The sequence below is a fragment of the Aythya fuligula genome, chromosome 1 (assembly GCF_009819795.1).
Source record: "Aythya fuligula isolate bAytFul2 chromosome 1, bAytFul2.pri, whole genome shotgun sequence".
Lineage (NCBI taxonomy): Eukaryota > Metazoa > Chordata > Aves > Anseriformes > Anatidae > Aythya > Aythya fuligula.
In genome coordinates, this window is record NC_045559.1 from 103,356,506 (window position 1) to 103,381,858 (window position 25,353).

At 36.6% G+C, this 25,353-nt stretch overlaps 1 protein-coding gene across 7 annotated transcripts in view; it reads left to right on the plus strand.

The window, feature by feature from the left end:
* SYNJ1 (synaptojanin 1) overlaps positions 1-25,353 on the plus strand; it is a 63,493-nt gene that overhangs the window by 25,042 nt on the left and 13,098 nt on the right. For 3 of the 7 annotated variants that reach the window (XM_032207859.1, XM_032207861.1, XM_032207862.1), the window contains exons 12-26: positions 1,827-1,992; positions 3,687-3,710; positions 7,914-8,105; positions 8,243-8,327; positions 9,524-9,664; positions 10,092-10,284; positions 11,665-11,823; positions 13,818-13,974; positions 14,336-14,453; positions 14,567-14,782; positions 15,551-15,629; positions 16,652-16,814; positions 20,018-20,224; positions 20,631-20,759; positions 21,379-21,417. In XM_032207859.1, the coding sequence (XP_032063750.1) occupies positions 1,827-1,992; positions 3,687-3,710; positions 7,914-8,105; positions 8,243-8,327; positions 9,524-9,664; positions 10,092-10,284; positions 11,665-11,823; positions 13,818-13,974; positions 14,336-14,453; positions 14,567-14,782; positions 15,551-15,629; positions 16,652-16,814; positions 20,018-20,224; positions 20,631-20,759; positions 21,379-21,417 (2,068 nt within the window). The remainder of the gene's footprint in view (positions 1-1,826; positions 1,993-3,686; positions 3,711-7,913; positions 8,106-8,242; positions 8,328-9,523; positions 9,665-10,091; positions 10,285-11,664; positions 11,824-13,817; positions 13,975-14,335; positions 14,454-14,566; positions 14,783-15,550; positions 15,630-16,651; positions 16,815-20,017; positions 20,225-20,630; positions 20,760-21,378; positions 21,418-25,353) is intronic. The other 4 variants (XM_032207865.1, XM_032207863.1, XM_032207860.1 and 1 more) reach the window with 3 other exon arrangements.

The following is a 25,353-nucleotide window of genomic DNA, read 5'->3' on the forward strand; positions in this document are numbered from 1 at the left end:
TGTGCTAGGGATCCCTGTCCTGGTACAGCTGTTAATGAGTACCAAGTGTCATAATTAAAACACAGTGTCCCTGATAAAAGTCTGTGTGTCCAAAAAGGATCTTTAATACTTGCAAAGCCATACAGTTTTTCTGTTATTCCAGTGCAACTTGACCAGATCACTAGTTCATATCTTCAAGAGCATTCTGCTAATATATTTAAAAAGGAGTTTTTAAGTTGTTATTTCTTAAATGCAAAGTTACGTGTTTGGAGTTCTTCCATTTCTTGCTTGCCAGTTTGATTCTTCAAAGTCCAAGAGTAGTTAGAAGTAAAAATATGGAAATTTAGGAGAGGAGAAAAAATATCTTAACCTTAAATGTGTTAATGTACATTTCTATGCTGAAAAACAAACCTTTAAGAATTCTAATACTAATTACATCTAACTCGTTACCTACTCTTTCTTTTGCTTTCTCTGGGTTCCTTTCAATTAATTGCCTGATATGTGAATGGTGAGTGTGTTTTTGGATCATGTCTTCAGTTACACATTGTCTGACAGAAAGCGAGCAGCATCCTATTAAAATTCTATCGCAATAGTATGCTCCCCAACACTTCATTCACATTATCTTACGAAATCATGCTGCGATTTTGCTACTACTTATCCTTGACAAAAGAGTAGTTTCTCTTCTTGTTATATAGTACAGTTAATTGAACTAAATTATGGGTTGGGTTTGTAGCTTTTTTTAAGCTTTTGTCTTTTTTCCTATGTGCATTTAAGAGACCATCATGAGCGATGCAAGCTGTAAACTTAGAGCATTTTTTATAATAATATAATACCATGCAGCATCCCTGATGGATTATGGTCTGCATTTCATGCACATGCAATAGCATGTGTTTGTGTATGCTTTGCAGGTAAAATACACCCGTGTGCATAAGACACTCTAAGCCATGTAATCAAGAAAATGTCTTTGTGCCTGGGAAGTCATTGTCAGTACTCTGTACACAGGTTAACGCTGCTGGTTTTTGAATCAAGTAGAAGACTGCATGGCATGTTGACTACATTATCCTCTAGATGTCTGACCCACTGTAGTACCAGTACCTCTTGGAGATTCTTGCTGAGCTGTTTTAAGACACTGCTCTTTCAGAGCACTGTTCTGTTGTGCCACTGGCATGCAGTGTGTGCAGTGACAGTATGGAGCTATATATACAAATGTAGCTATAGATTAGTGAATATTCACTTCTAGCAGCTCCATATAACACTTTTCCCTTTCCCTCAAAATATGTTCCTTCTGGGATACTGCATGAGGCTTGCATGTTATTTTAAAAAGTTAAGGAGTCTTAATAAATGGAAGCTATCCCTTTAGTAACACGGATATTTCAGAACGTGAATTCTGAACTAATATGCTCGTATGTGCATATATGCATACATGTTCATGTATCATGACATTTGGACTCAAGTGCTTCTTCATCTCACTATTTGGGGAAACGCCCAAAATCCCGTATCATGGTCTAAACATGGCATTATATCAATTTAATTTTTGAAGACTAAGGGTTTAGGAAAAACTGTTATTCCCTTTCCTGCAGTATTTTGCTTAGTTTAAATAATTTAAACTGGAACAATCTGGTTCTTAGATATGTCTTGAAGGTATTAGCATGTTGTTTAGCATTTGAGGAAAAAAAACAGATGTAGTACAGTAAGCTCAGGAGACTTTTATTTAACACCAAAGGAAGGAAATTGCCTTAGATATTAAAATCATTATTGCAGTTTACAAAAATGTTAATGAATATTGCCAATGTTTTTTATGAGCAATGTCCAACATAAAATATTTTATACGTATTCCTCCCTAACAGGCTGGAAAGCTGAAGGATGGTGCTCGTTCTGTGACCAGAACGATTCAAAATAACTTTTTTGATAGCTCCAAGCAGGAGGCCATTGATGTTTTGTTATTGGGAAATACCCTAAATAGTGATTTAGCAGATAAAGCACGGGCTCTCTTAACCACCAGCAGTTTACGCGGTATGTGTCTTTCAGGATTTTAATCTGTCTCATAACTATTTAATATAAGAAAGCTGTATGGAGTCTGTTTTCAAAGCAGTATTGGGAAGTGTAAATGCTATTTTATATTCTGTTGGCTTATTAAAAGATAAAAAGATACTTCTGCTTTACTAATACTACCAAACTAACATGCTGCAGTCATTTCTTTACTGGTTGTATTATGTTCATACCTGGTGGTGCTATAGGTAAATATTTGTGGAGCGTACTTGTCTGAACTGTACAGTAGATGCATGTGAGCTATGGTGTGTTCAGTTCTTCAAATCCATTTATAGCAAGTGTTAACCATGACATTTACTTGCTGAATCTTGGGGGAAAAAATATCCTAGTTTCTTTTAAAAATGTCTCTTTTTTTTGATAAAGGTTTTCCTTAACTTGATCCGTTATGTCAATGAAGAACTTCTCATTGTGGTGTAAAACAAGATGCAAAGCATTTATTCTTTTCATAAGCTCAAGAGAGCTAGTGTTTGTCATCATTCTGGTTTCTTCTACCAAGGAGCTAATAAAAGAAAATTTCAGATAACAGGAGCTATGAGAAAATTCCTGGTGAATGAGTTTCTGTCACAAAATTATTTTTTGTGTAAGAAGCTTTTCCCAGGAATGTGTGTACCACCAAAGTTTGTCAGGCTGTGGTGAAATTCTGCATCTAAATCAGAGAGAGATTTCGATACGGAGTTCTGCTTAGGCACAGTCATGTGGGATTTGGAGGGTCTGACTACCTCGATCTAGCTCACCTGATCGGAACGGGGCAGTGAGCCACAGAAACCTGCATTTCCAAACAGGCATAGCCTGCACAGTCCCCAAGAGTGCCTAGTTGTGTCCCATCCTTCTGGAGCTGTGACAGGCAGGAAAGCAGCTAGTAGTCCTGGTATAAGGCTGTGTTCAGAATACTCCCCTGGGATGTAAGAGGGAAAGGAGCTAGTTCTTGGGCAAGGAAGAAGCTTAAGCTTGAATCTTCTTCCCAGCATCCCAGGTAAGAATATCCTAAATGCTGGGTTATTATAATTTTTAGGGACGAATAACATTCTTGACTTTTCAATTTTTTTTAACCTTTCTCATAGACAATTTCTAACATAGAATGGGAAAAATGTGTTAGAGCTTCAGTGCGAATCTGTGGCATAAAAAAAAAAACAAAACACAACCTTGCCCAATCGTAGTATTCACCTTGCGGGAATGGATTCATTACTACATGGAATCAGGCTGTTTTCCTCTCACTTTTCCACAAGGTTTCGTGTTATTGTAACTTTTCCTGTATCTGAAACCTTCTAAATCCACCTTGCCTCAAAACTAGTTGAAAGTCTTTCTTGTTGAATTCTCACTTTCTCTGTGAACGCAAACTATCCTTTCAATGTTTGCAGCTCCTGTCAGCTGAGGACCATGAGTTTCTCTTCACTGAATGTAGTGTCTTTGTGTTGCCTACTAGGTGGGAATTAGCTAGAGAGATGCTTCAATATACTTAAATATACTACTAGCAGAGCAGGAAAGGGGACTTTGTTAAAACTGTTGTGAAACTCTAGATTTTGCAACATAGATGATGTATTTTAACTGATCTGAACAGTTACATGTAGTAAATCATATATTGTAGCATGTTCTCTCTCTTTATTTTAATTGTGTATTTGACTAATCTTTTTCTTGTTTCCTTCTTACTGCATCCGTAGTTTCAGAGCAATCATTACAATCAGGTATAGTATAGAAAATTAAGCTGTAAATATCTGAGCAGCTCTTCTTCTCTTTTATCTTATGCCTATTTGCATAATATTTGGTTGCGGGCTCACGTTTTCCTGGTACTGTTTGGGCCTGGTGTTCATCTGCCACAAAATTCCTTAATCTGAGACAGGTTCTTTAATACAAGAGAAGTGAAAATACAAGAAATGAAAAAGATTGCAATTATGCTTGGCTGTAAAGTATGAAAAGAGACAGCCAATACTTTGTGTTTTTTTTTCCTTGTAGTTTTTGTTCTTATTTTTGCAAATGCTTTATTCTCGCTGTAGAGGAATTTGCTTTTTAAATTAGGTTTGGGAGCTTCTGTATTTTTGTTCCGTCAGAATGTTTAATTTAGGATATTGGGTGAAATTTCTGTAGTACAATCTGTAACTTCATTGACTTGGCCATTAGAAGGCCTTACGTTTGTTCTTGCATGAGACTGGCTGATTTTGTAATAATGTCCCAGCAAAGGCTAATGTTTTACAGGAATGATCTAAAATAATATGCTGACATTTGTTTTCTTGTGGAGCAAAAGTACAGTCAAAGCTACTGAGATATGGTTACCTCTGCATGCAACACAAAAGTCTTAGAGCATTTAGGTAAAATTCTCAGCAAATAGAAGGCCTGGAGAAGGGAAGAATAATCTTCTGCTTTGAGACATGACGGTGATACCTTGAGCTCTGTTTGATGGGCTTAAGACGTTGGGCTTAAAATGAGATGTTGGTATTCAGCAATACCATAACCATGAAGAAGTGATGATGATAAGAATGCACTGAGATGAACTAGATAGAGGAAAATGACGTGGAAGATCTGTGCATTTTAAGAAGCTTTTGAAGACTCCTAGTTCTTGTTGTGCTTCTGAACTTTGATGTCAAAAGTTTCTGATCCTTAACAGAAGTTCTCCTTTTTGTTGCAACTTAAGCTGTTTACATGAAGTTGCTCCATTTGAGGAGATTTATACATACTATATGTTTTTAGGGAAGACTGTGTTTACTTGTCACCTGTTCAACACTTTAATCACCTTGCTCCGTAAACTATTAGTTAAAATGAAATATTCCTGATGCTTGTATGTTCAGATTTTACTATGTGCCGAGAAAATTTAAACAGGTTTCTGAGCTATTGTCTTAATAAGGTTCATTTTTACTACTTTTCAGAAGTAGTGAAACTAGATGTGATGCTTAGTTTTGAGATGAGGAGAAAAACTACATACTTAATATATGGGAGCATAAAGGGAGAGGAGGGGGGAAAGAAAAAAGGAAGCTACTAATAGTTGTTCAGACTGTTCTCCGATTTTAAAGGAATTGTGGGGTTCTGCACAGTATCCCGTGTACTGGCATGCTCAGGTACTGCAGATTAATTGGGGAGGATCCTTGGAAAAAACTCTTAAGATTTGTTGTTGACTAGATTTTTTGCTCAGATACATCTGAAGTGTTTGAAGCTTTTTTTCTTCTAGAACCAGCTCAGCTGTAATCTGTATTTTTGAACATTAAATGTTTATTCCCTTTACATTTATCTCAGCTTTGCTCTTTCTCTTTTTTTTTTTTTTTAATACCTACTTTTATTGAGTAGTTAAATAATGAAATCAGAGGCACTGGTAACACACCTGAAATTAATTGATTCATTTCCGTTTTGTCCATATTTGCTGATCATTGAAATACACAGTGACATTGTCATTTTTGGTGTTACCATCTAGACTATATCAACCTAGTTTATAACTCATTAAGTCACAAATGTCAATTTTATTTATTTTTTTTTTAACTTACTGAGGTAACATTTCACTTTGGGCTTCATCCAGATACAGACTGTATGTGCTGAAAAATACCTACAGTATTTTGGATGCTGTAGCCAGAGTTCAGTCAAGGTCAGTTGTATAGAATATCCCACCAAGGATTTTAAATTATTATTCCTCTTGTAGAAATGATTTTCAAATATATGCCTGCCCAGTATGAACACAGGTTAAAATATATTTGTTTCAAAATAACATGAAATTCAATTGATTGGGGTTGTAATGTTGTAGGGTGAGACAATTTTTTGTCAAATAGATAAATAGCTAGAAGTGTGTAGTAAAATAATGTGTGTGGGAAGTTAAGGAGCTCTTAAAAACTATTGATTCAATCAATATTTTGGAAAATCAGTGTTTTTGGAAAATCTTTCTGCTTTCAAGGTGTCAATTTAATGTTTGTAAACTAGCATGTTGTCCAGTCACTTATAAAGTTAGATTCTATTCTGGTAAGATTTTTCACATTAGGGGCTTGTTACAGGGCCAGCAGTTAGGTAAGCAATAATTCATTCCTTCTTGGAAGAAGGTATGAATTATTTGGATCAACTATTTAAGCTGAAGGTTACTACCAAAAGGAAGAGGGGCTGAAGTGAACAGAATAGAAGTCCAAAACTCTGGTCTTTGCAGTACTCTCATTAAGATAAAAGCAATCTGTGCAGGTATTCAAAACTTGCCAGTGATATTATTTTGGATTCTAAAGCTCATCTTTTGGCTGATTTGGGTACCTGCATGCATCCTGGCTACATCTCTTGGATTGGTTTCTCTTCAGTGGTCAGGTGCTGGGGTGGTTTCTGTGTTTTGACTCTCAGAGGTTTTTCTAGCATTTTATGGCCTTGTTGACTTGACTGCTGCTCAGCGTGTAGATTCATCCAGTTGTAGACTCAGTGTGTGGCTCTCCTCTTCGGGCATAAGGTGTTCTGTTGGATCCTCAGTGTTTTGTTGACTTCATTTGCCTGGATTATGATAAGGAAATAAATGGAGTGATCCAAGCATGATCTGCTTGCAGTACCCCCAAGAAGACACCACTCAATTCATGGGCTTTTGTATGCAATTGCCCCATATATAAGTATACAGGTATATGATCAGTTCACCAGAGAAATTGTTCACAAACAACAAATACACTGTGTTTTCTTCTATTGGTTCCAGTTTGTTTTAAAACCGTTAGGGCTAGAGAATACCTGATTTTTGTTTTAATTGGATAGCCAAGATTCTGGAGCAAATTTAAAGGTGGTAAACATAAAAAGAATAACTAAAAAGATGACAGAAACCCAGGTTCATCATTATCCTATTTGGGGATTTGAATGAAAATCATTTTGCAATCATTTGCAAGGCACCATGCAGTGGAGGGAAGAATTACACCTAATAGAGTTTCCCTGATTCTAATAGAATTATAACCATGGGAGACTTAAAAGTAGGTAAACTGCTATTACTTGGGTGAGGACAATGCAAATGATAGTGTTTACACTTGATGCTTTTTTTTTTTCCCATTCAGATGACAGAAAAAAGCATAATTAAAAAAAAAAAAAACTCTTTGCTTGAGGAAATATCTATATCCATATATTATGCAGCTAATCTATGAAGGGTCTTCAAAAATTTTTGTAATTCCGGTGTCTGAGCATTGAATAATATTTTTTTTTTTACTCCTTCTCACAATGCCCAGATATTTACAAATAGGTCATTATTCTTTTTCCCATCTGGCAGATAAAAACAAGGCACAGAAATTAGTTTAATTGGTTTGAATCCTAGCTTGCTTCCTTCATTAAAGTAGAGCTTCAGGAATTCAACTGAGCTAAAAATATATATATAATTCAGATTTATGGCTTAAAAAGAACATACTCTGATATGGTAATTTAACTTATCTATTTTAGTAAATGTATTTACATCAGTCTTTTTTACATTTCTAAAAATTAAAATATCTGTAAATTGTTGTGTTTTTTTTTTTTTTAATGGAGATTGAAATGCCATCCATGAAAATGAGACAGAAATCTGTGCAGGCAAGTATTAAAAATAACAGTCTCCATAGAGAGTCACAGATAGGTGAGAGAATGGTAGATATTTATAGAAGAGAAACTGTTTTAATCTGATGTGTATATATATCTTACTATATATTAAATATATATTACTATATTTATATTACTATATGTAAATACATATCTATTTTGAACAAATTACTACCATCTTTAATTCAGTCAGTATCCTACTTAGGCAAATAATACATCTGCAAACGTACTTTCCCTGGCAAAATGCTGCATCCATCTTGCTTTCACAGTTTAACTTTCTGTATGTCTATGCATGGATTTATTGCCTCTTTTTTTTTTAAGGGAAGATGTCATTGCCAAATTTTCTGGGTAAAAAAAAAAAAAACTATAAAAAAATAACATATCTTCAAATGTTTTTGCAGCATCAGTAAAAGTGCTAAAGAGCATGTGTGAAAACTTTTATAAGTATGCAAAACCGAAAAAAGTTAGAGTCTGCGTTGGGACATGGAACGTCAATGGGGGGAAGCAGTTTCGAAGTATTGCCTTTAAAAATCAGACCCTCACTGACTGGCTTCTAGACGCACCAAACATAGCTGGTATTCATGAATTCCAAGGTAGGATTTGTATTCTGTCATTTTTCCTTGAAAACTCTGATTTTCTTAATTAGGTCATGAACATTAATATATATTTGAGGCCTTGGTTCTGAAGTTAATTGTAAACAACAAATAGCTTTTTCAATGTTTAAATGCAGATCGAAGAAGCAAGCCTGTAGACATATTTGCTATTGGATTTGAAGAAATGGTGGAGTTAAATGCAGGAAACATTGTGAATGCAAGGTAGGTGATAAAATCTCTACATAACCACATTTTTTGAGTAAAATGTTATTTATTTATTCTCTCTTTAATTGTAATTGTTGGGGTTATTCTATATTATTTTTTGACTGTATTCCGGTTCTCTCTGCTGGTTTCTATGCCAGGACAGCAGACGTTTTCTCAGCTTTCCATTGCAAAGCTGTGACCACTTACGTTACTTAGAATGTAATCTCCAGGATCCAAACAGTCAGTACTTGGCTATGTTTTGGATTGCACCTTCAGTAGCTTAACTTTTCCCCTCACTTCACACTTTGAAGGAATTTCTCTCTGATGGTAGCGTTCTGCAGTCTCTGTGCCTTCCTACCGCTGAGAACAGCAAGCCCTCATGCTTTTTTTCCTTCCAAAAGCATGTATTGTCAGTGTGCCTTTATGTAATGTCTTCCATCAGATTCTGATCTTTGTAAAACAAGTATATCCTTCCATACTATCAGTTTTCACTGTTATTAAGAGCAGAAGTAAAATTTGATCATAATTTGATCTGTTTCTAGTTTGTATTTAGCTCTGTTATTCCATACATTACATATAGGTATTACCATGGAGTGGTAATATATATTTTTTTCCCCTCTGTGGGGTATGCAAATGCACTTTTACCAGTGCTGGGTAATACTAATGATGAAGTCTGTGTGTAATCCTGGGATTGTATTCACTTTGTTGGTTGTTTTGTCTGCCTGTTCTGCAAGTTTTGTGGCGTTTGTCAAGCTTTAATTCATTGGAAAAAGCATCTAAAGCCTATTGTAGTTTTAGCCTTTGCACAGGCTTTTGTCCTGAGGATAGAGTGGCAGTTTGTGTCATCCCCTAATTTCACACTGTCTAGTTAGCACTGCTTCCAGATCTGTTATTTTTCATGTACATCCAATGCTACCTCTGAAAACCATACTTTTATGTCTTCAAGGAAGTTTCTTCTTGATCTAAGACCACAGACATCTCTGTTTTCCAAAATTAACTGAGCTCTAGGCCAGGAGGTAACTCGTGAGAAAAATTCTTTTGGTTTTGCTTCTCTATTTTAGCCTCAGAAGTACATCATTCGTAGCGTGGCTTTGACTTACATCCCCAGTGTTTGGTTAAGGTTATTGTATGAACATCATTCAACTAGATCAACACTTTTGATACCTGCTTAATTTCTTATGTTTTAAAACTGGCATTTTTAATCCCACGGCTAGCACAACGAATCAGAAGCTCTGGGCTGCTGAACTGCAGAAGACTATATCAAGGGATTACAAGTATGTGCTGCTGGCTTCCGAGCAGTTAGTGGGCGTCTGCCTGTTTGTGTTCATCAGACCCCAGCACGCTCCCTTTATCAGGTCAGTGAATGCACAGCTGTGCCCAGGCTGGGTCACCTGCAGGTTACTGGGTATTGCAAAATAATAGCCAAGAGTGCTAAGAAGGAGGTTGGGCTCCAAAAGAGCTGTTCTGTCTTCTGGGGAACTAGTTGCTTAAATTCTTGTATTGTAGTTTTTAAATGCTGTATCAGTTGCCTAGAAGGCTTGAAAAGCTGAGGTGTTATATCATTGCTTGCTCGATAACTGTTAGCATCTTTTTAAAACGGTTCGGTGGCCTTCCTGCTGAAAGAACAATGTGAAAATGTCATATCCCCAAGATAATGCCATGCTGTTATCCTTTGGTTGCTTTGCAAAGCACCCAGTGATACAGCACTTCTCAGGCAGACTTAAAGCTGTTGACTTCTGTGCCGTTGTGTTTAAAGGTTTAACAGTTGTTTAACTCTTTTAGGGACGTCGCTGTTGATACTGTAAAGACTGGCATGGGAGGAGCCACGGGTAACAAAGGTGCAGTAGCAATTCGGATGTTGTTCCATACATCCAGTCTTTGCTTTGTCTGCAGCCATTTTGCTGCAGGACAATCACAAGTTAAAGAGAGAAATGAAGACTTTGCAGAAATAGCTCGCAAGCTCAGTTTTCCAATGGTAAGCAAGTGTTCAAATTCCTTCAAAAATGAGAGATTAAATCCCTTGAGCTCCAGCAGTGTCATCCAAAAGATTTATTTATTTTTCTCCCCTCTTCAGATGCCTGCAGAAATTAAATTTCCTTGGATTAGAGGTCTCAGAGATAATTAAGTTCCCATAATTTTTATTAAAGTAGATGACTGGAAAAAGAACTGACCTTTCCACTGCAGTGACTGATAGGAGAGATGAAGCATAAATTCACTTGCATTTATTCACATGATTTAGCATAGGAAAGAGGCTTTCTAGGTTCCTGATAAATGGTAGAACTTCTGTAGATACTGAAGCTAATCAAATATGAGGGGGAAAAAATAACCATAGGAAACAGCACTGTTTTCTGCACTATTTTCACATAAGAATGATTTTTTTTGTTAACTCATTTTAAGTTCTCATTAATTCATTTTTGTCAAATTAGATCATATAGTTCTGTAGTTTATTCTCATAAGGGGTTATCAGAAACAAATATTTGGTGATCTTAACACTGCAACAAAATGCTTGCTTGAGCCTTGAAGCTGTCTTAAATTGCACAGTCAAAATGTCCTTTGTTAGCCCTGTGGCGCTGTACAGGATATCTGAAACCTGATTTTACAAGGTTTCTTTTTTCTAAATTTTTCACCATGGTTCTGTTTCAGCTTTTCTTGAAAGTGTTTTATTTTTAGGGTTTCCAGAAACTGTTTCCTAAGTGCTGTTGTTTTAATCTGTCAGTGTATCTGCTCTGGGTAGATCTACTTAAGGACAATGGAAAAATCAAAACAAAGTAAAAGTTCTCACTTTAAACCCTAGGTTTTCTTTAAACTAAAAGAGCCTTTCCGTCTCTTCCCAGCCTTGAAATTTTTATGTAACTGAATGAACTGAAAAATTTGTGTAGCTGTAGTCTTCAATTTAATCTGAATAATAAAGGCTTCAATTTGCAGTTTGTCAGGGTATTGTACTAGAGAAATGCAGGATAGTGTTTTGTTGTTCTCCTTTGTAACTTATTTGTGATACAGGTAGCAGTCATCATCTTGGAGCAAACTTCTAAAACTGGTGCAGAAGGAAGAGGAATTTTTGGAATCCAATTCAGATGATTCATGTTTCTTCAGAAATGCAAACAACATAAATGTTATTTCTTCCTTCATATCGTGGATGTGTGAATACCACACCCTTGGCTATGTGGTTCTAACCATGTGCATGCTAAATGCTAACACATACTTCAGTTGTCCTCATCAGCTAGAAATGATGCATATTTTATAATTAAAATACAAGACAAAAACAAACACACAAAAAAAAATGAACTGCACCTGTAACTAGTAAATTTCTGTCACTTGATTGTTTTTAACTTCAGTGTGTGCTTGTCTTTTACAGGGAAGGATGCTGTTTTCCCATGACTATATCTTTTGGTGTGGTGACTTTAATTATCGAATAGACATTCCTAATGAAGAGGTTAAAGAACTAATACGACAACAAAACTGGGATTCCCTTATAGCAGGAGACCAGCTTATCAATCAGAAAAATTCTGGACAGGTATCTTAAAAACGCTACTGCATTTAAGAATACTTGGTTTTTATTTTTGGCTTTCAAGAAACAAGTTTCAGTGGTGCTTCTGTAAATCTATGACTCCCAGAACGTTTTATCACTTCTGTCAGGGCAGTAGTGTGGAAGGGTGTGTGGGTCACAGCAACATTTAGTAACGGGCTTGTAACTGCCCTGAAGAGGTAGTGATACCAATACAATGACTAGTTGTAGGAACAATAATTAGCAGATTGACTACAACATATAGTCCAAATGATAGCTTTTTACTTCCAAAGAAAAAGAGTGTGGAACAATGAAGTCTGAAGAAAGCTTCAGATTTAGATTTTTAGGGTTTCTTGGGGAGGCAGTATGTAGCAGTTAAAGGAATATTTGTAATGAGTCAAATTTTGTGCGAAAGTGTATAATCTATTTTTCCAGCTTTATGTGGGAATGCTGTAGATGGTAAAATTAGAGGCAGTCCTGTGTTTGTTTTGTCTGCTTGCCAGTGCTTTGATCATAAGCAGTGTTGTTCTGAAGTAGAATTCTCTTCGATTTACGTTCATGTCCTGTGCAACAGAAGAGGAGGGAAAACATGGACAAAATTGTTTTTATAGCCTAGTTCCTAGAGAAAAATGATGTAGGTTCAGACAGCATGATTGCCTGTTCATTTGATCCAAGTGGGAGAGGTTGCAGGGACACTTAAGACAGATACAAAGCTGGAAAGATCTATGGAAAATAACAGAATATGAAAAAGACTCAAGATCACCCCCTGGTTGGGGAAAACAAGGAGAGGCGTTAGTGCACACTCAGGCTGATACCCCATTACTGGGAGATGTCTGGCTGGGCAGCAGGGCAATGCAGCTGTCTGGCAAGAGGAGCTCTGCTGCCTGTGACTCTTAACACCCCTACAGACCCATGTCCACACCCCAGCATCTATCTGTTGTTCAAGAAAAGCATATACACAGCACCTTTTTTAATAACTGTAGGTAGTGAAATAATTACCGAAGGCAAAGAAATTCATAAATTGTCTCAGCAGTTGTGGATGATCTGACGGTGATGTTTAAATTGACTGGATTTCGATTTATATTTTCAACTGGAAAAGCACTCTAACCTGGTGTTTGATATGGACTTGGCTATAAGATCTAAGTTAGATTGGTACTTTCCAGATTTCTGACCAGGTAAAACTGCCTGTGCAAGATTAAGCTATAGATTGGAGCTGATTCAGCTAGCTAAAGGATTTTAGCTTATGTTTAATTTAAACACGTCAGGAGCGAGCAAATCTCCTGGCCTTCTAGGGCATTGTCAGCTGGCTGTATCTGTTACACTGGGAAATACCAAACAGGGCTTCAGGGTTTTTGATTACTTGCAATTGATTCTGCTTCTCTAAATTCCCTGTGCACTCTTGACAGATAATTTCACATACATTTTTTATTCTGTTTTCCTTTCCTCTTGAGAAGAATGAGTGATAATATTTCTTTAATCTTTCAGATCATATCAAATGTATTGACTTTAAGGTCTTTTTTAAAATTTTTCTTCCTCTTAACTCCTATTAATTTTCTTGTGGGACACCTTGCCTTTCCGGGAATGTTACCTATGTTCAGACAGGTACATAAAATATAAACCTCACTTCCCAACTTTTGCTGATAAATGAGCAACTAATCAACTAATTAAAGTGTTGTGGACAGCATCTGTCTTCCTGGTGGCCTCAAGTTCTGCATAGCGTTGGAAGAACAATAGGTTGCTCAGGAGTCTGGGTTTAAAGACATAAATGTTGACATATTTCTATTTAATGATGATCTGTCTGGGTTGCTATTTAGTCATAGTGGCAAATGTAGAATGCTTCCAGCAGATAAAATTTGGAAAAGGATTCATACTATCAAATGACTCTTTTTTGGAGATGTGTATACAATTTTCACAGTTAAAAGAGAGAGTTCTGATTAGTTTCAAGCTGTTTCCCATCTGTTTCTGTCTTCTGGCATGACATATAATTGCTTTATTTCTTACAGATTTTTAGGGGATTTTTAGAGGGGAAAATTAATTTTGCTCCTACGTACAAATATGATCTGTTTTCGGATGACTATGACACCAGTGAGAAATGTCGCACACCAGCATGGACAGATCGTATTCTTTGGAGAAGAAGGAAATGGCCTTTTGACCGATCAGGTTTGAGTGCTTCCTTAAACTGTTTTAAAGATTCTTTTAACCGGCTTATGGGATCTATTTAGTGACATTCACAGTGCCGGTGATTCTGAGCTTCTATCCCAGACAGAAAGCTTCTAACAGTCTTTGATAAATAGAAGCAACACTGAACAGGAGGTTCAAGAATCAGACAGCAGTTACTGACGTTTCACTAGTTCAAAAGGAACTTCTGTTTGTTTGTTTTTTTTTTGTTTGTTTGTTTTTCTGTAAAATGCTTGGTTTTGGCTTTCATTTTTTCCCTTTTCAAAACAAATGATTTATTTTTTAGCATGTTCCTATAATCATTATGTTTTTCCCATTTTGTTTTCTCTGATGCTGAATGTAGCTGAAGACCTGGATCTTCTGAATGCTAGTTTTCACGATGACAGTAAAGTCCCTTACACGTGGAATCCTGGTACCTTATTGCACTATGGAAGAGCGGAGCTGAAAACGTCTGATCATAGGTTTCAGTTTTTCTTATACAGTCCTCATCGTTGAGGATTTAATATCAATGCTTTTTATATTTTGTTCCTTCAGATGTTCTTGCTTATGGGTTTTTCTTCATTTGTTTTTCAAGGCCTGTGGTGGCATTGATTGACATTGACATATTTGAAATTGAAGCAGAAGAGAGACAGAAAGTTTATAAGGCGGTGATCGCAATGCAAGGGCCACCTGATGGCACCGTAATGGTCTCCATCAGAAGTTCTTCAGGAGAAGAAAGCTATTTTGATGATAACTTGATCGATGATCTTCTTCAAAAATTTGCAAGCTACGGTGAAGTTATACTTATAAGGTTAAAAAAGACTTTTCATTATTAATCTCTATTCCTCTTCACTGTTCCCATCTATTTCTTAATTGAAGTGACTTTCTTAGTGGGTGTTTCCATTCTGCTCTGCTTCATTTTTAACATTGCTTTCAAGTCTTATTTTAATGTTGAACAATTACAGTTGAAGATGTGTTTTATGTACCTACATGTGTTTTAGTTTTCAGACTTTTCCCACGTTTTCTTTATTTTTGAGAGATTATTATGCTTTGTCAGAAATCAGACTTAAATCTGTTATTTGTATGACTTTTGTACAGATTTGTATTCAAAAATTAGTTCAGCAGTTTTAATGATCTGAAGTCAAGAGGATCCCTGTGAATGTTGTGTTTTCACAAAGCTGTTAATCGAGCAAAAAGTGTTGTGTGTTTTTTGCTGTTGTTTTCATAAAGCTGAGAGCATAGTCCCGAGCACATAGTTCCAGCTAATGTGGAACACCTAATACTGATATCTGACCTGTAGCCACTCGATGAATATTGAATGTGTAAATGTAGCTGCATAATTTTTGAGAGGACAGTGATTTCTGTGTGATGTTTGCCTAGTTCTTTTGCCTTTATTTTGCAAGCATACATTCAGTTAAAGCTTATTAGCTAATATATATATACGAACTTAAAAAGAAATAAAATATTTTCCATCAAGGGAATCATTAAAAATCTTTATGGTGAGAGGCTTCAGAGGACAGTAGGTAGGATGAAGTATTTTAATGATCATTTACAAATCACTTACCAATGGACTTTACAGGTTCGTGGCAGACAAGATGTGGGTAACCTTTTTGGAAGGAAGCTCTGCTTTGAATGTCCTGAATTTGAATGGTACTGAGGTAATGTAAAAATTACTGAACTTCTGAATAGCAACAGAAGATCCAAATTTTTAAGCAGTACTTCATTTTGATTTTTACAAGGTTTTTGTGTTTCATAGTAGACTGTTGCATTTAGTCTTTTTTTATACTTCTGATAGCCTCATAGCATTTATGTTTTCTTTCAAAAACCAGCCGAAGAAAGTATCAAAATAAATTTATTTTTAGGATAAGGACCGTTAGAGAAATTAAGATTCCAAGTTGAAGGGGATCTTCATCAAATAAAAGATTTTAAAATTATTTTTTCTTTAATTACTTAAAAAGTGTAGTTTTTAACTTGAGTTTGTAGTATGAACTACTTCATCACTTTTATAGCCTGGTATTATTAAGAGTTCATCATTCCTGTATTGAAATTTTCACATTGCTAAGTGAGTGCAGCTCTGTCATTGACTTCTGTAGGGCCGGTATTTCATCTTTGTAAAAAATTCAGTTCTCATACTCAGCTTTTTACTGAGCTATAGTCCTGTTAAGACTTAGATTCTATAAGGTGATACTTGCAGATGGATCCCCGTACCTGTTGAGAGTTTCACTGAAGGTGCATGCATGATAGGGGCTCAGTGTCGTGTCAGCCTGCAGAATGAAGGCCTGCTGTTTTATTAGTGTCTAATGACTTATTAATGTAGTTTACTGGCAAGTCTGTTTTCCTTTACAAAGTGTAGTGTCTGTGTCAGAATAAATAAACCAGAAACTTTCGTATTAACTGGAAAGAAAAATCTTGTTAGATACGTTGTCTGTTTTTCTTTAGAAAGTTATTAAGTAGTTGCAATTAATGGTTTAAACTACATAAGTGTACCTAATTACCAAAATGAAGTGACCATAATTATTTTCTGTGACATGTCACTGTCATTGTTTGGTTCCATAAATTCTAATAACCTTACTTGTGATATTTTCAGTATTTATTTTTTTGCCTCATTAATCTAGAATGCTGAATTACAATATTGCTATTTTTAACAATTTGTTTTGTGCATCCCTTTTTGACAATTCAGCTACTAGGAAGGATTATAAACATAAGCTTGAAAAATCCAGACTGGATCAGAAGTTTGGAAGACGAAATGAATCTAGAGAAGATGAATGTTGGGCTGCCTTCATCAACAAGCTCCACTTTGCTTTGTGAAGATGCTGAGGTTACTGCAGACTATGATATGGAAGGTTTGTTGAAAAAAATGTTAGTGATATTTTTGAAATGCTTATAGTTCTAATTAATCTGGTTAATATATATACTGATACTACAATTTAAAAAGCATATACCTTGCTGAAACAGGTAAACGGTAAATCTGGTTATTTGCAACAATATCTTGACAACTCGTTGAGCAGTGTCAGCTTCGTTGTTGCTGTATGCATAGGCTTTACTAATTTGCTCATCATTTTCATCTCATTCTGTGATGTCTCAAAGGTTGCTTTGTTCAGGTAGCTTTTACTGTTTATAGAGACACTATAAGCAGGATATTTGCAGTCCAGAAAGCCAACAGTATCCTGGGCTGCATCAAAAGAAGCATCGAGGGAGGTGATTCTCCCTCCCTACTCTGCTCTTACGAGACCCCACCTGAAGCACTGTGTTCAGCTCTGGGACCCCCAGCACAAGAAGGACATGGACCTGTTAGAATGAGTCCATAGGAGGGCCATGGGGATGATCAAAGGGCTGGAGCACCTCTCCTACAAAGCCAGGCTGAGGGAGCTGGGACTGTTCAGCCTGGAGAAGAGGAGACTGGGGAGGCCTTATAGTGGCCTTCCAGTGCCTAGAGGGGGCCTGCAGGAAATCTGGGGAGGGACTGTGTCAGGGAGCGTAGTGAAAAACTGAGGAGTAATGGTTTTAAACTAAAAAAAAAGGGTAGACTTAGAATAGATATTAAGAGGAAATTCTTCACTCAGACAGTGGTGATGCACTGGCACAGGCTGCCCAGAGAAGCTGTGGATGCCCCATCCCTGGAGGTGTTCAAGGCCAGGCTGGATGGGGCTTTGGGCAACCTGGTCTGGTGGGAGGTGTCCCTGCCCATGGCAGGGGGTTGGAATTGGATGGTCTTAAGGTCCTGTCCAACCCGAACCATTCTGTGATTCTATATACATGGCTTCAGAGTACAAAACAGTTACTTTTTTGGCTAATACCATGGAAGCTTATTAGTCCTATCCCCAAAAAACCACGATCAACCTTTGACAGGCAAGAAAATATCAGTTGGATGAGGAAGCCTTCATCCTCTATAGCTCCTTGCAACAGGGTGATCTTGAGCATTCAATGGCTGTTTTCCAGTTTCCTGTTTTGTCATTTTTGTCACTACTTTTTTAATGGATTCCTTGAGCTGCTGAGTGTCACCGTTGCAGCAAGTGCACCTCTGCTTTTCTTCATGTTTCTAATCTATGTACTTTGTCACAGTTCTTGCAGTAAATGTATGCCAAGGGCACACAGCTGTGCTACATCAAAACTAGGCCCTTGATCACAGAAAGTCAACCTCCTAGGTTGAGGGACTTTGTTCAATATTGCTCAAAGGTAGTTCTAGATGATAGAAATAAGAGCTATTTAATGAAAGCAGACTCCCAGTATCTATTGAAAATACAATCGGTAAACACAATTGAAAACACAATTCTAATTCTTAGAAGGCCCTTAAGCTTCTTGTCAGATGTTTTGAAAAGTGGATCAAGTTGTGTAGTAAAGACAGTTTTCGACTTGAGTGAAGATAAAGAAAATGCTAAGCCTCTAAAGGTAGTCCTAAAATGAATTTATTTCCTTGATATGTAATTATTTGTTATCACAGGGATCTGCAAACATCCTGGGAGTATAATTTTTCTTTTTTTTTTTTTTTTTTTTTTTAATTGAGTAGAATAATTAAGGAAAAAATAGAGCAATGTCTTTTTTCTGATAGAACAGCCTCTCTGGACATTCATCATGTGGCTGGATACCACACTTGGAGTTCAAGAAATGATTTGCTATGGCTAAAAGTCTACTAAAGAGAGTGTTTTCAAAAACCCTGATAGACTGAGATACTGTTCTAAACACAAGGTCAAGGGAGATTTTTAAATGTGTGCAAGGTTTCTAGATAGTGTTATGCCTTCATGAGATCTGAATCATGATGTCTGAATAATCTGAATATCATGAATCAATAACATCATCTCCTGATGTATTGTACTGACTGTAGTTTATCAAAGCATTTTCAAATCACTGTGTGGGAGTAAGCCTATGTGTTTTATCACAGCAGTTGAATGTGAATTTTGAGTAACGGAATTGGATTTATATGCTTTGTTTTATTTGTTCATTAGTGTCTCATTTCAAGAATATCTGGGGGAAGAAAGCAGGAAGGTTTGTAGGCAGACCTGCAGAGCTTAAGTTGTGCATATATTTTTGTTGTCTTTTTATGTTTTGTTGTTGTTTTTTTTTTTTTGGTAGCTTTTTTTTAATCATTGTAAGTATTGCTCAAGCCCTGTGCTTTGGCCTCTGTGTTCAGAAAATAAATTTCTCTGGGAGGTCTGATTCATTTTATTTGCTATGTTACAGCGTATTCTTCTTACATCCTTAGCAAGTAAAACATCTATTTTTTCCAGCAGTATCTTAAAAACAAATATAAACCAAAACAACAACAAATCTTCTACACCTTAACCCGTGACACTTCTTATGTGTATTCCATTTTCTTTTGTATTTTATAGGGTGCTGGGTTTTTCTTCTGTTATTATTTTTTTGAACAGATATACTTGCTGGATGTAGTCATTATGTCCACGTTGATTTCTGTTGTTGTCTTAGGACTGAATAGCTCATTTGCTCTGGTTTTCTATCCAAGCTTTTTAGTAGCAAACATACTGCAAAAGCTTAAAGAAAGGAGGTGGCAGCTCTTCTTTTTTCTAGGATATACTGGAAAGAGTAGACAAAGGGGTTTTTTTTGTACAGGTATTTCATAAAGGAAGGTATGTTTTGATAAGGGTACAGGTATGGGAAACCTATATGAAAGGTTACATTTGCTTTTTGTTGTCACGTGACACTTCATCTCTTTCCAATTCCTGTAGAAAGCAGAACTTTGAAGGTTCAGAGGCCTGTATTATTGGTTAAATTTTTACTAATTATCCCATGGGAAACTGTATGGTTCCTTTAAAATGTGACCTCAAATACTACAAGACCCTGAAATCTTGTGCATTTGGAGTGTTTCAACTGATTTGAATATATCTACATTCCTTGTGTGTGACTTTATGATGTAAGAATCATACTTAGATTAAGAATCATACTTAGATCACTGGGAAAATTCCTTGCCTTCAAGGGTTTTTTGCAGAAAATCCCCTACCTAGAATCAGTTCATAATCTTCCCACTTTTTAAAATAACTATAGCTCCCTTTATTTTACATGCTTTTTCTTTTTTGGGGTGGTTGTTATCTAGGTGACATCGATGACTATAGTGCTGAAGTAGAAGAAATCCTTCCCCAGCATCTCCAGCCAACATCAAGCTCTGGTCTAGGAACCTCCCCAAGCTCTTCACCGCGTTCCAGTCCCTGTCAGTCGCCTACGCTGTCAGATGGACCAGCGCTCCCAGTGAGACCGAGCCGAGCACCTACAAAAACTCCGGGACCACCCATTTCCACACACAGTGGGTATTACATTGCTCGACTTGCTCTATTACTGTATGGCCTGGCAGTGGAATGGCCCACTGGCAGAATACTAGTTTATAGAGTATTTTTAATAGTGCTTTTAGATTAATAAAAGAAGGAATAAATAATTTTGTCATTATGCATTCTACACAGAACTTTACAAAGGCAGCCTTGGGTAAATCAACTCTCATTCTTTCATCAGCATATGCTTTTTAAGCATATGAGACAAAAATCCTGGTTTAGAAAATCAGCTTGTTTTCATCATTGGTTTATTCCTCATTCTTCTTCTCTTAAAACCCCGATTCTACTTCTGTATCATCATATTGAAAATAATTTTCTATTAGAAAAGCTTTACTGTGATTAGACTGTGCAAGTGATTAATTTGTTTTTTGTCATGTTCTCCAGGTGAAAGTCAGCTTGGTACCCAGCAGAAAGAGTCTGCTCAGACCTTGGAGCCTAAGCGTCCTCCACCACCTCGCCCTGTTGCTCCTCCCGCACGTCCCGCTCCACCACAAAGGCCACCTCCACCCTCAGGTAATGTGGTGACACGTATCAGGAGGGCAGGAACATTTTGTTTCAGCTCTGTGAGATGAGCTTTGAAGTCCCAGACCCAAACTGCTTATTGTTGATTTAGAGTGCAATGCAACCTACCAGTTTTTCACTGAAATGTTTTGTTCATACCATTTAGTAGCAAAAGTATGATGTTGAAATAACATCATTTTTCAGCACCATTTAAATATCATTTTCTTTGCCTAATGAATAAGTTTTATAATGTTTATAAACTTATTTTCACAGCTCAAAAATGTGGGCTTCCCACAGCAGTGTTTATCAACACTTCTGCTTTTGTATAGCATCTTCATTTTTTATATAAAAGATAAATAATCTTGTGCATTCAATGATTTCTATTCCTTTAGTTTTGACATCAGTATACACGCATGTTATCATGTCTGAGTTTTTAACGTAGAGTCCATCTGGATCATCTGAAAATATAAACAATTGAGTGTTAAGAGAAAGTGGATGTTCAGAAACACATGGGCAGCATAGCAACTAACAAACTGACCCTTGTCATTTTTAACTTTCTCATTCTTTTTCTTCCCTCTTACTGTACTGATATTTTTCATTATTGCTGCATTCATTTCTTAAATACTGTAAGGCGGTAGGAGCCCTGCACCTGCTAGAAAAGAATTTGGAGGTAATGATTTTAATTGTTTTTGGATATGACTATGTAGCAAAAATTCTGTGGTGGTCTCTTGTGATGATATTTATTTAATATAATGATGTCCAAAGGCAGAAATGATGTTGATATTTATGAATAAATATATTGCCAGAAGTCGATACACTACACATTAAGATTGTTACAGGTTTTTATTACTTTGTCCTGGTCATAACATACCCTATATTGTAACTAACTATTCTGTGAAAGCTATCTTGTTTCCAGTTGTGAAAAGCATAGGCTTTTTTCTTCACTGTCCATGATCTGGAGCACTGTGAAATGGACTGTGATTGTAGCTACTTGGAGTGATTATCCATTTATTGCTCAGGTTGAAACTACTGCTGAAATTAAATTTCCCTTGGATGATTACCAGTTAGCTAAGAGCTGCAAATCACTGAGCTGTACACTGACATCTAGATAGTTTATTTTCTATTTCCAAGTCTCTGAAATGTGCTCCGAAGCCCTTTCTAGAGACATGAAATATGCTTTATAGTTCTTGGAACTAGATTGTAATTTAGCAACAAAAATTTAGTAAAGGAATTTATGCAGTTACTTTAAAGGCACTTGAGAACTACAAGGCTTTACAAAGTAACAAAATGCTGAAATAATCCTCCCCTAATTCTTTTTTTTTTTTTTTTTTTTTTTTTTTTGATAATGCTGAGGGCATTATAAACTCTCTGGGCTAGCGTTTTTTTTTTTTCTGTCTTGACCTGGTTTTGCACGTTATAACAATTCACCTGTTCTCCGAAGTGCTTCTTGAAACTAATTTTGTCCCTTTTTGTCATGCGATTCATAGCTGAGCTGTCCTGCTTGGACTTATATCAGCTCATTAAATATCAGCTCATTAATAAATGAGATAAAGTGAGTCTCTGGAATACTTTCTTAATGGCTCATCAGACATTGGCACTCAGTTGGTGGAAACATTTATTTGAGAGAACAATTCTAAACTTTTCAGCAATCCCCGAAAATACATAATCTATTTTACAGAGTATATAAATATAGCTTATTCTGATGTGGGGCCAGAGATGTGCATAGCTCTTAGGTACAGTTGAGGGGAGGAAGTCATTATGCCAAATGTGTGATACTTCAAATTAGTTAAAATGCTTAAGCTTGAGAATATAGTCGGTGTATACATAATGCATGACATGTGACTATACAGGATAGTCACGTGTACATGTATGGTTTTCTGGATGGTTTTCTGCACATAGACGCAATTTGCGTAGTTTCAGTCTCAATTGTATAAACATTAGCCTTTCTTTTTTTGCTCTTTCCCAACATAGCTTTGCATAAAACTTGTTTTTATGCAATTTTTGAAGTGTAGTATGTTTTGTCATAATTCTGACCTGAAGCTCATCCTACTTTGTTTGCTTTTGCTTCATTTTCCACTTATGGAGTATGCTTATAAAGCATAATGCTTTGCTTTTCAGCAGTACCTGAGCTCAGCTCTGAGCAAATTAGCACAAGACTGGAAGCAGTGTAAATGTCATAATGTTTGGGTAAATTACATTGATTCTCTTATCTAGAATACCAGCTCTTGTACTATGAAAGTACTATGAAAAATAACCCTGTGTACTGTGCATGCGTATGAAACATTTGTTTTAGACTTCTGTAGTACAAGCAAAATGATTATGATCATATCTTGGAAACGTAGTACATTTTAAATGTTATTCCACCTTCCCCAACCATGTGTTCTAACGTTTTATTTTGAGGGCTTCACTCCCTTCGGTACCCATAGTGTTCCTTCTCATGGGTCAATATTATTTCAATAAGTGAGTAAGACGTGGGCATCTAAGTGTTTTTTTAGAGGTTGGTCATACATAAAATCAATTCAGAATTCAAGGAATAATGGAAACAAGACTATGTGCTAACTCTAGTGGTTAGAAATGATAAAGGCTATTGTCAATTAACTAAAGTTTTTTGTTTGTTTTTTTTTTTTTTAAATCACGTTTTGTTTTTTTCCTTTAACAATAATACTCAAAATTTTCCTGATTCATGTAGGAAGGGCTGATAGTTGTCTTTATCATTGGTTTAAATTGTGAAAATGAGGTTAAGACTGAGAGAATGCACAGTATTTTCAGTATATGCAACAATTTGGGTAAAGTGTTAATTTTCACGGTGATTATCCTCTAGATAAATATCTTAAACCTGGAAAATGCAGTAGTAAAATTGATATTAAAAGAAATGCAAGGTTGCCAAGCTACAAAAACAAATGCACCCAAGCAGCAAGTATTTCTTAGTGTACATTGATAGTTAAGTTGAAATTCAGATCAGAATTAAAGTTGAGTACATTAGAACGTGACAGTCATTCTGAAAAAGCTAATTTTTATTGTTTAAAAAGAAAAATATGGTGACACAATTCTTCCTCTTGTGCTGAAGAATGAATATTCAGTAACGGAGGAAACGAAAGGCCTTAATCCTAAAACAGTTAATGCATTGTTCAAACATTAGTAAATGGCCTAGGTTTCTCTCCTATATATATGTATGTGTGTGTGTGTATGTATTTATAATCATAGAGTGGTTTGGGTTGGAAGAGACCTTAGAGCCCATCCAGTCCCAACCGCCTGCCATGGGCAGGGACACCTCCCACCAGACCAGGTTGCCCAAAGCCCCATCCAGCCTGGCCTTGAGCACCTCCAGGGATGGGGCATCCACAGCTTTTCAGTGGATGCACGCACACACACAGACACTTGAATTTAAGAGAGGTTGGAGTTCAGTTTCCATTAAGCTAATGTGTAAATGTAACCTTTGCAAAGCATGCAGTTCTGTCTAAAAGATGTCAGGGCATAAGTTACAGATTTGTTTCCATATAAATCCAACCCCTTTCCTTAAAACACTATTGTAAAACAAGCATGTGGTGTCTGTGCCTGCACAACTCTGTTTCAAACTGCAGTTAGAAATTTTAAGCTATATGCAGACTGTGGTAACAGTTACAAATCATATCCAAAAATTTGTTCCAGGTTGAGGTGTACCTTTTTTCCTGTCCTTAAGATGAAAAGGTTCTTACAGTGCCAGTTGTGATAGCATTATCACAACATAACTTCACTTTGTCACCACTGAAGAGCATTATTAGTGAGTGAAATTTGGGGTATTTGATTTATATTCCCTTTCTCACCCATTTAATGAATATTTTTAAATTTTGCTAACCCTTTTAAAATCCTCGTGCACAGAAGTCTTCTTTTGTATGGTACATCAACATGAGAATACGTCTATGTGCTTATGGTCAAAGATACTCTCTCCATTCCTTTCCTTGAAAGGAGTTGATTAATAATCTTTCAGAAAACAGGATTTGCTTAAAAAAATAAATAAATAAATAAATGAAAATACCTATTCAAAGTATGAGCTGAGGTGAGCCTTGGGAGGGGAAAGTGCAGAAGGTCTGTGAAATGAACAGGCTAGTTCCCACTCCTAGAGAGGTTTTCTTGTGTCCATTTCCATGTAATGAGATGGACAGCTAGGTTCAGAAGGGTGTCCTGTGAGAATGCTCTCTACCTCCTTTTTATTTCTCCAGTTAGCAGGTAGGCTTCTAACAGCCTGTGGGTTACTGCTGTATCTTCTTCCCCAGTGCTCCTCTGGGTTGCACAGGAGAAGAGCAGAGCTAATACCTGAAAATGACATGTTCTGGCAGTGCTCTCCTTCTGTGCCCCCTGCTTGTGTTCTGTGTTTATCCCTCCCCAGTGCTGTTTCTCTCAGAACATCACTGTCAGTGGAAACGTAAGGTTAACTGGCAGAGCCTGGAACTCACCCAGAATACATAACATACACCAGTGTCGAACATCTTGAAACCAGATGTTCAGCAAAACCAGAGATCTGACATGTCACGTACCAGCCTCTACTCTTCCCACTAACACCTCCACCCATAACTGCCAAAACTCGCAGCGCTCTTTCCAGATCATAGAGAGCTCCTGAGCAGATACC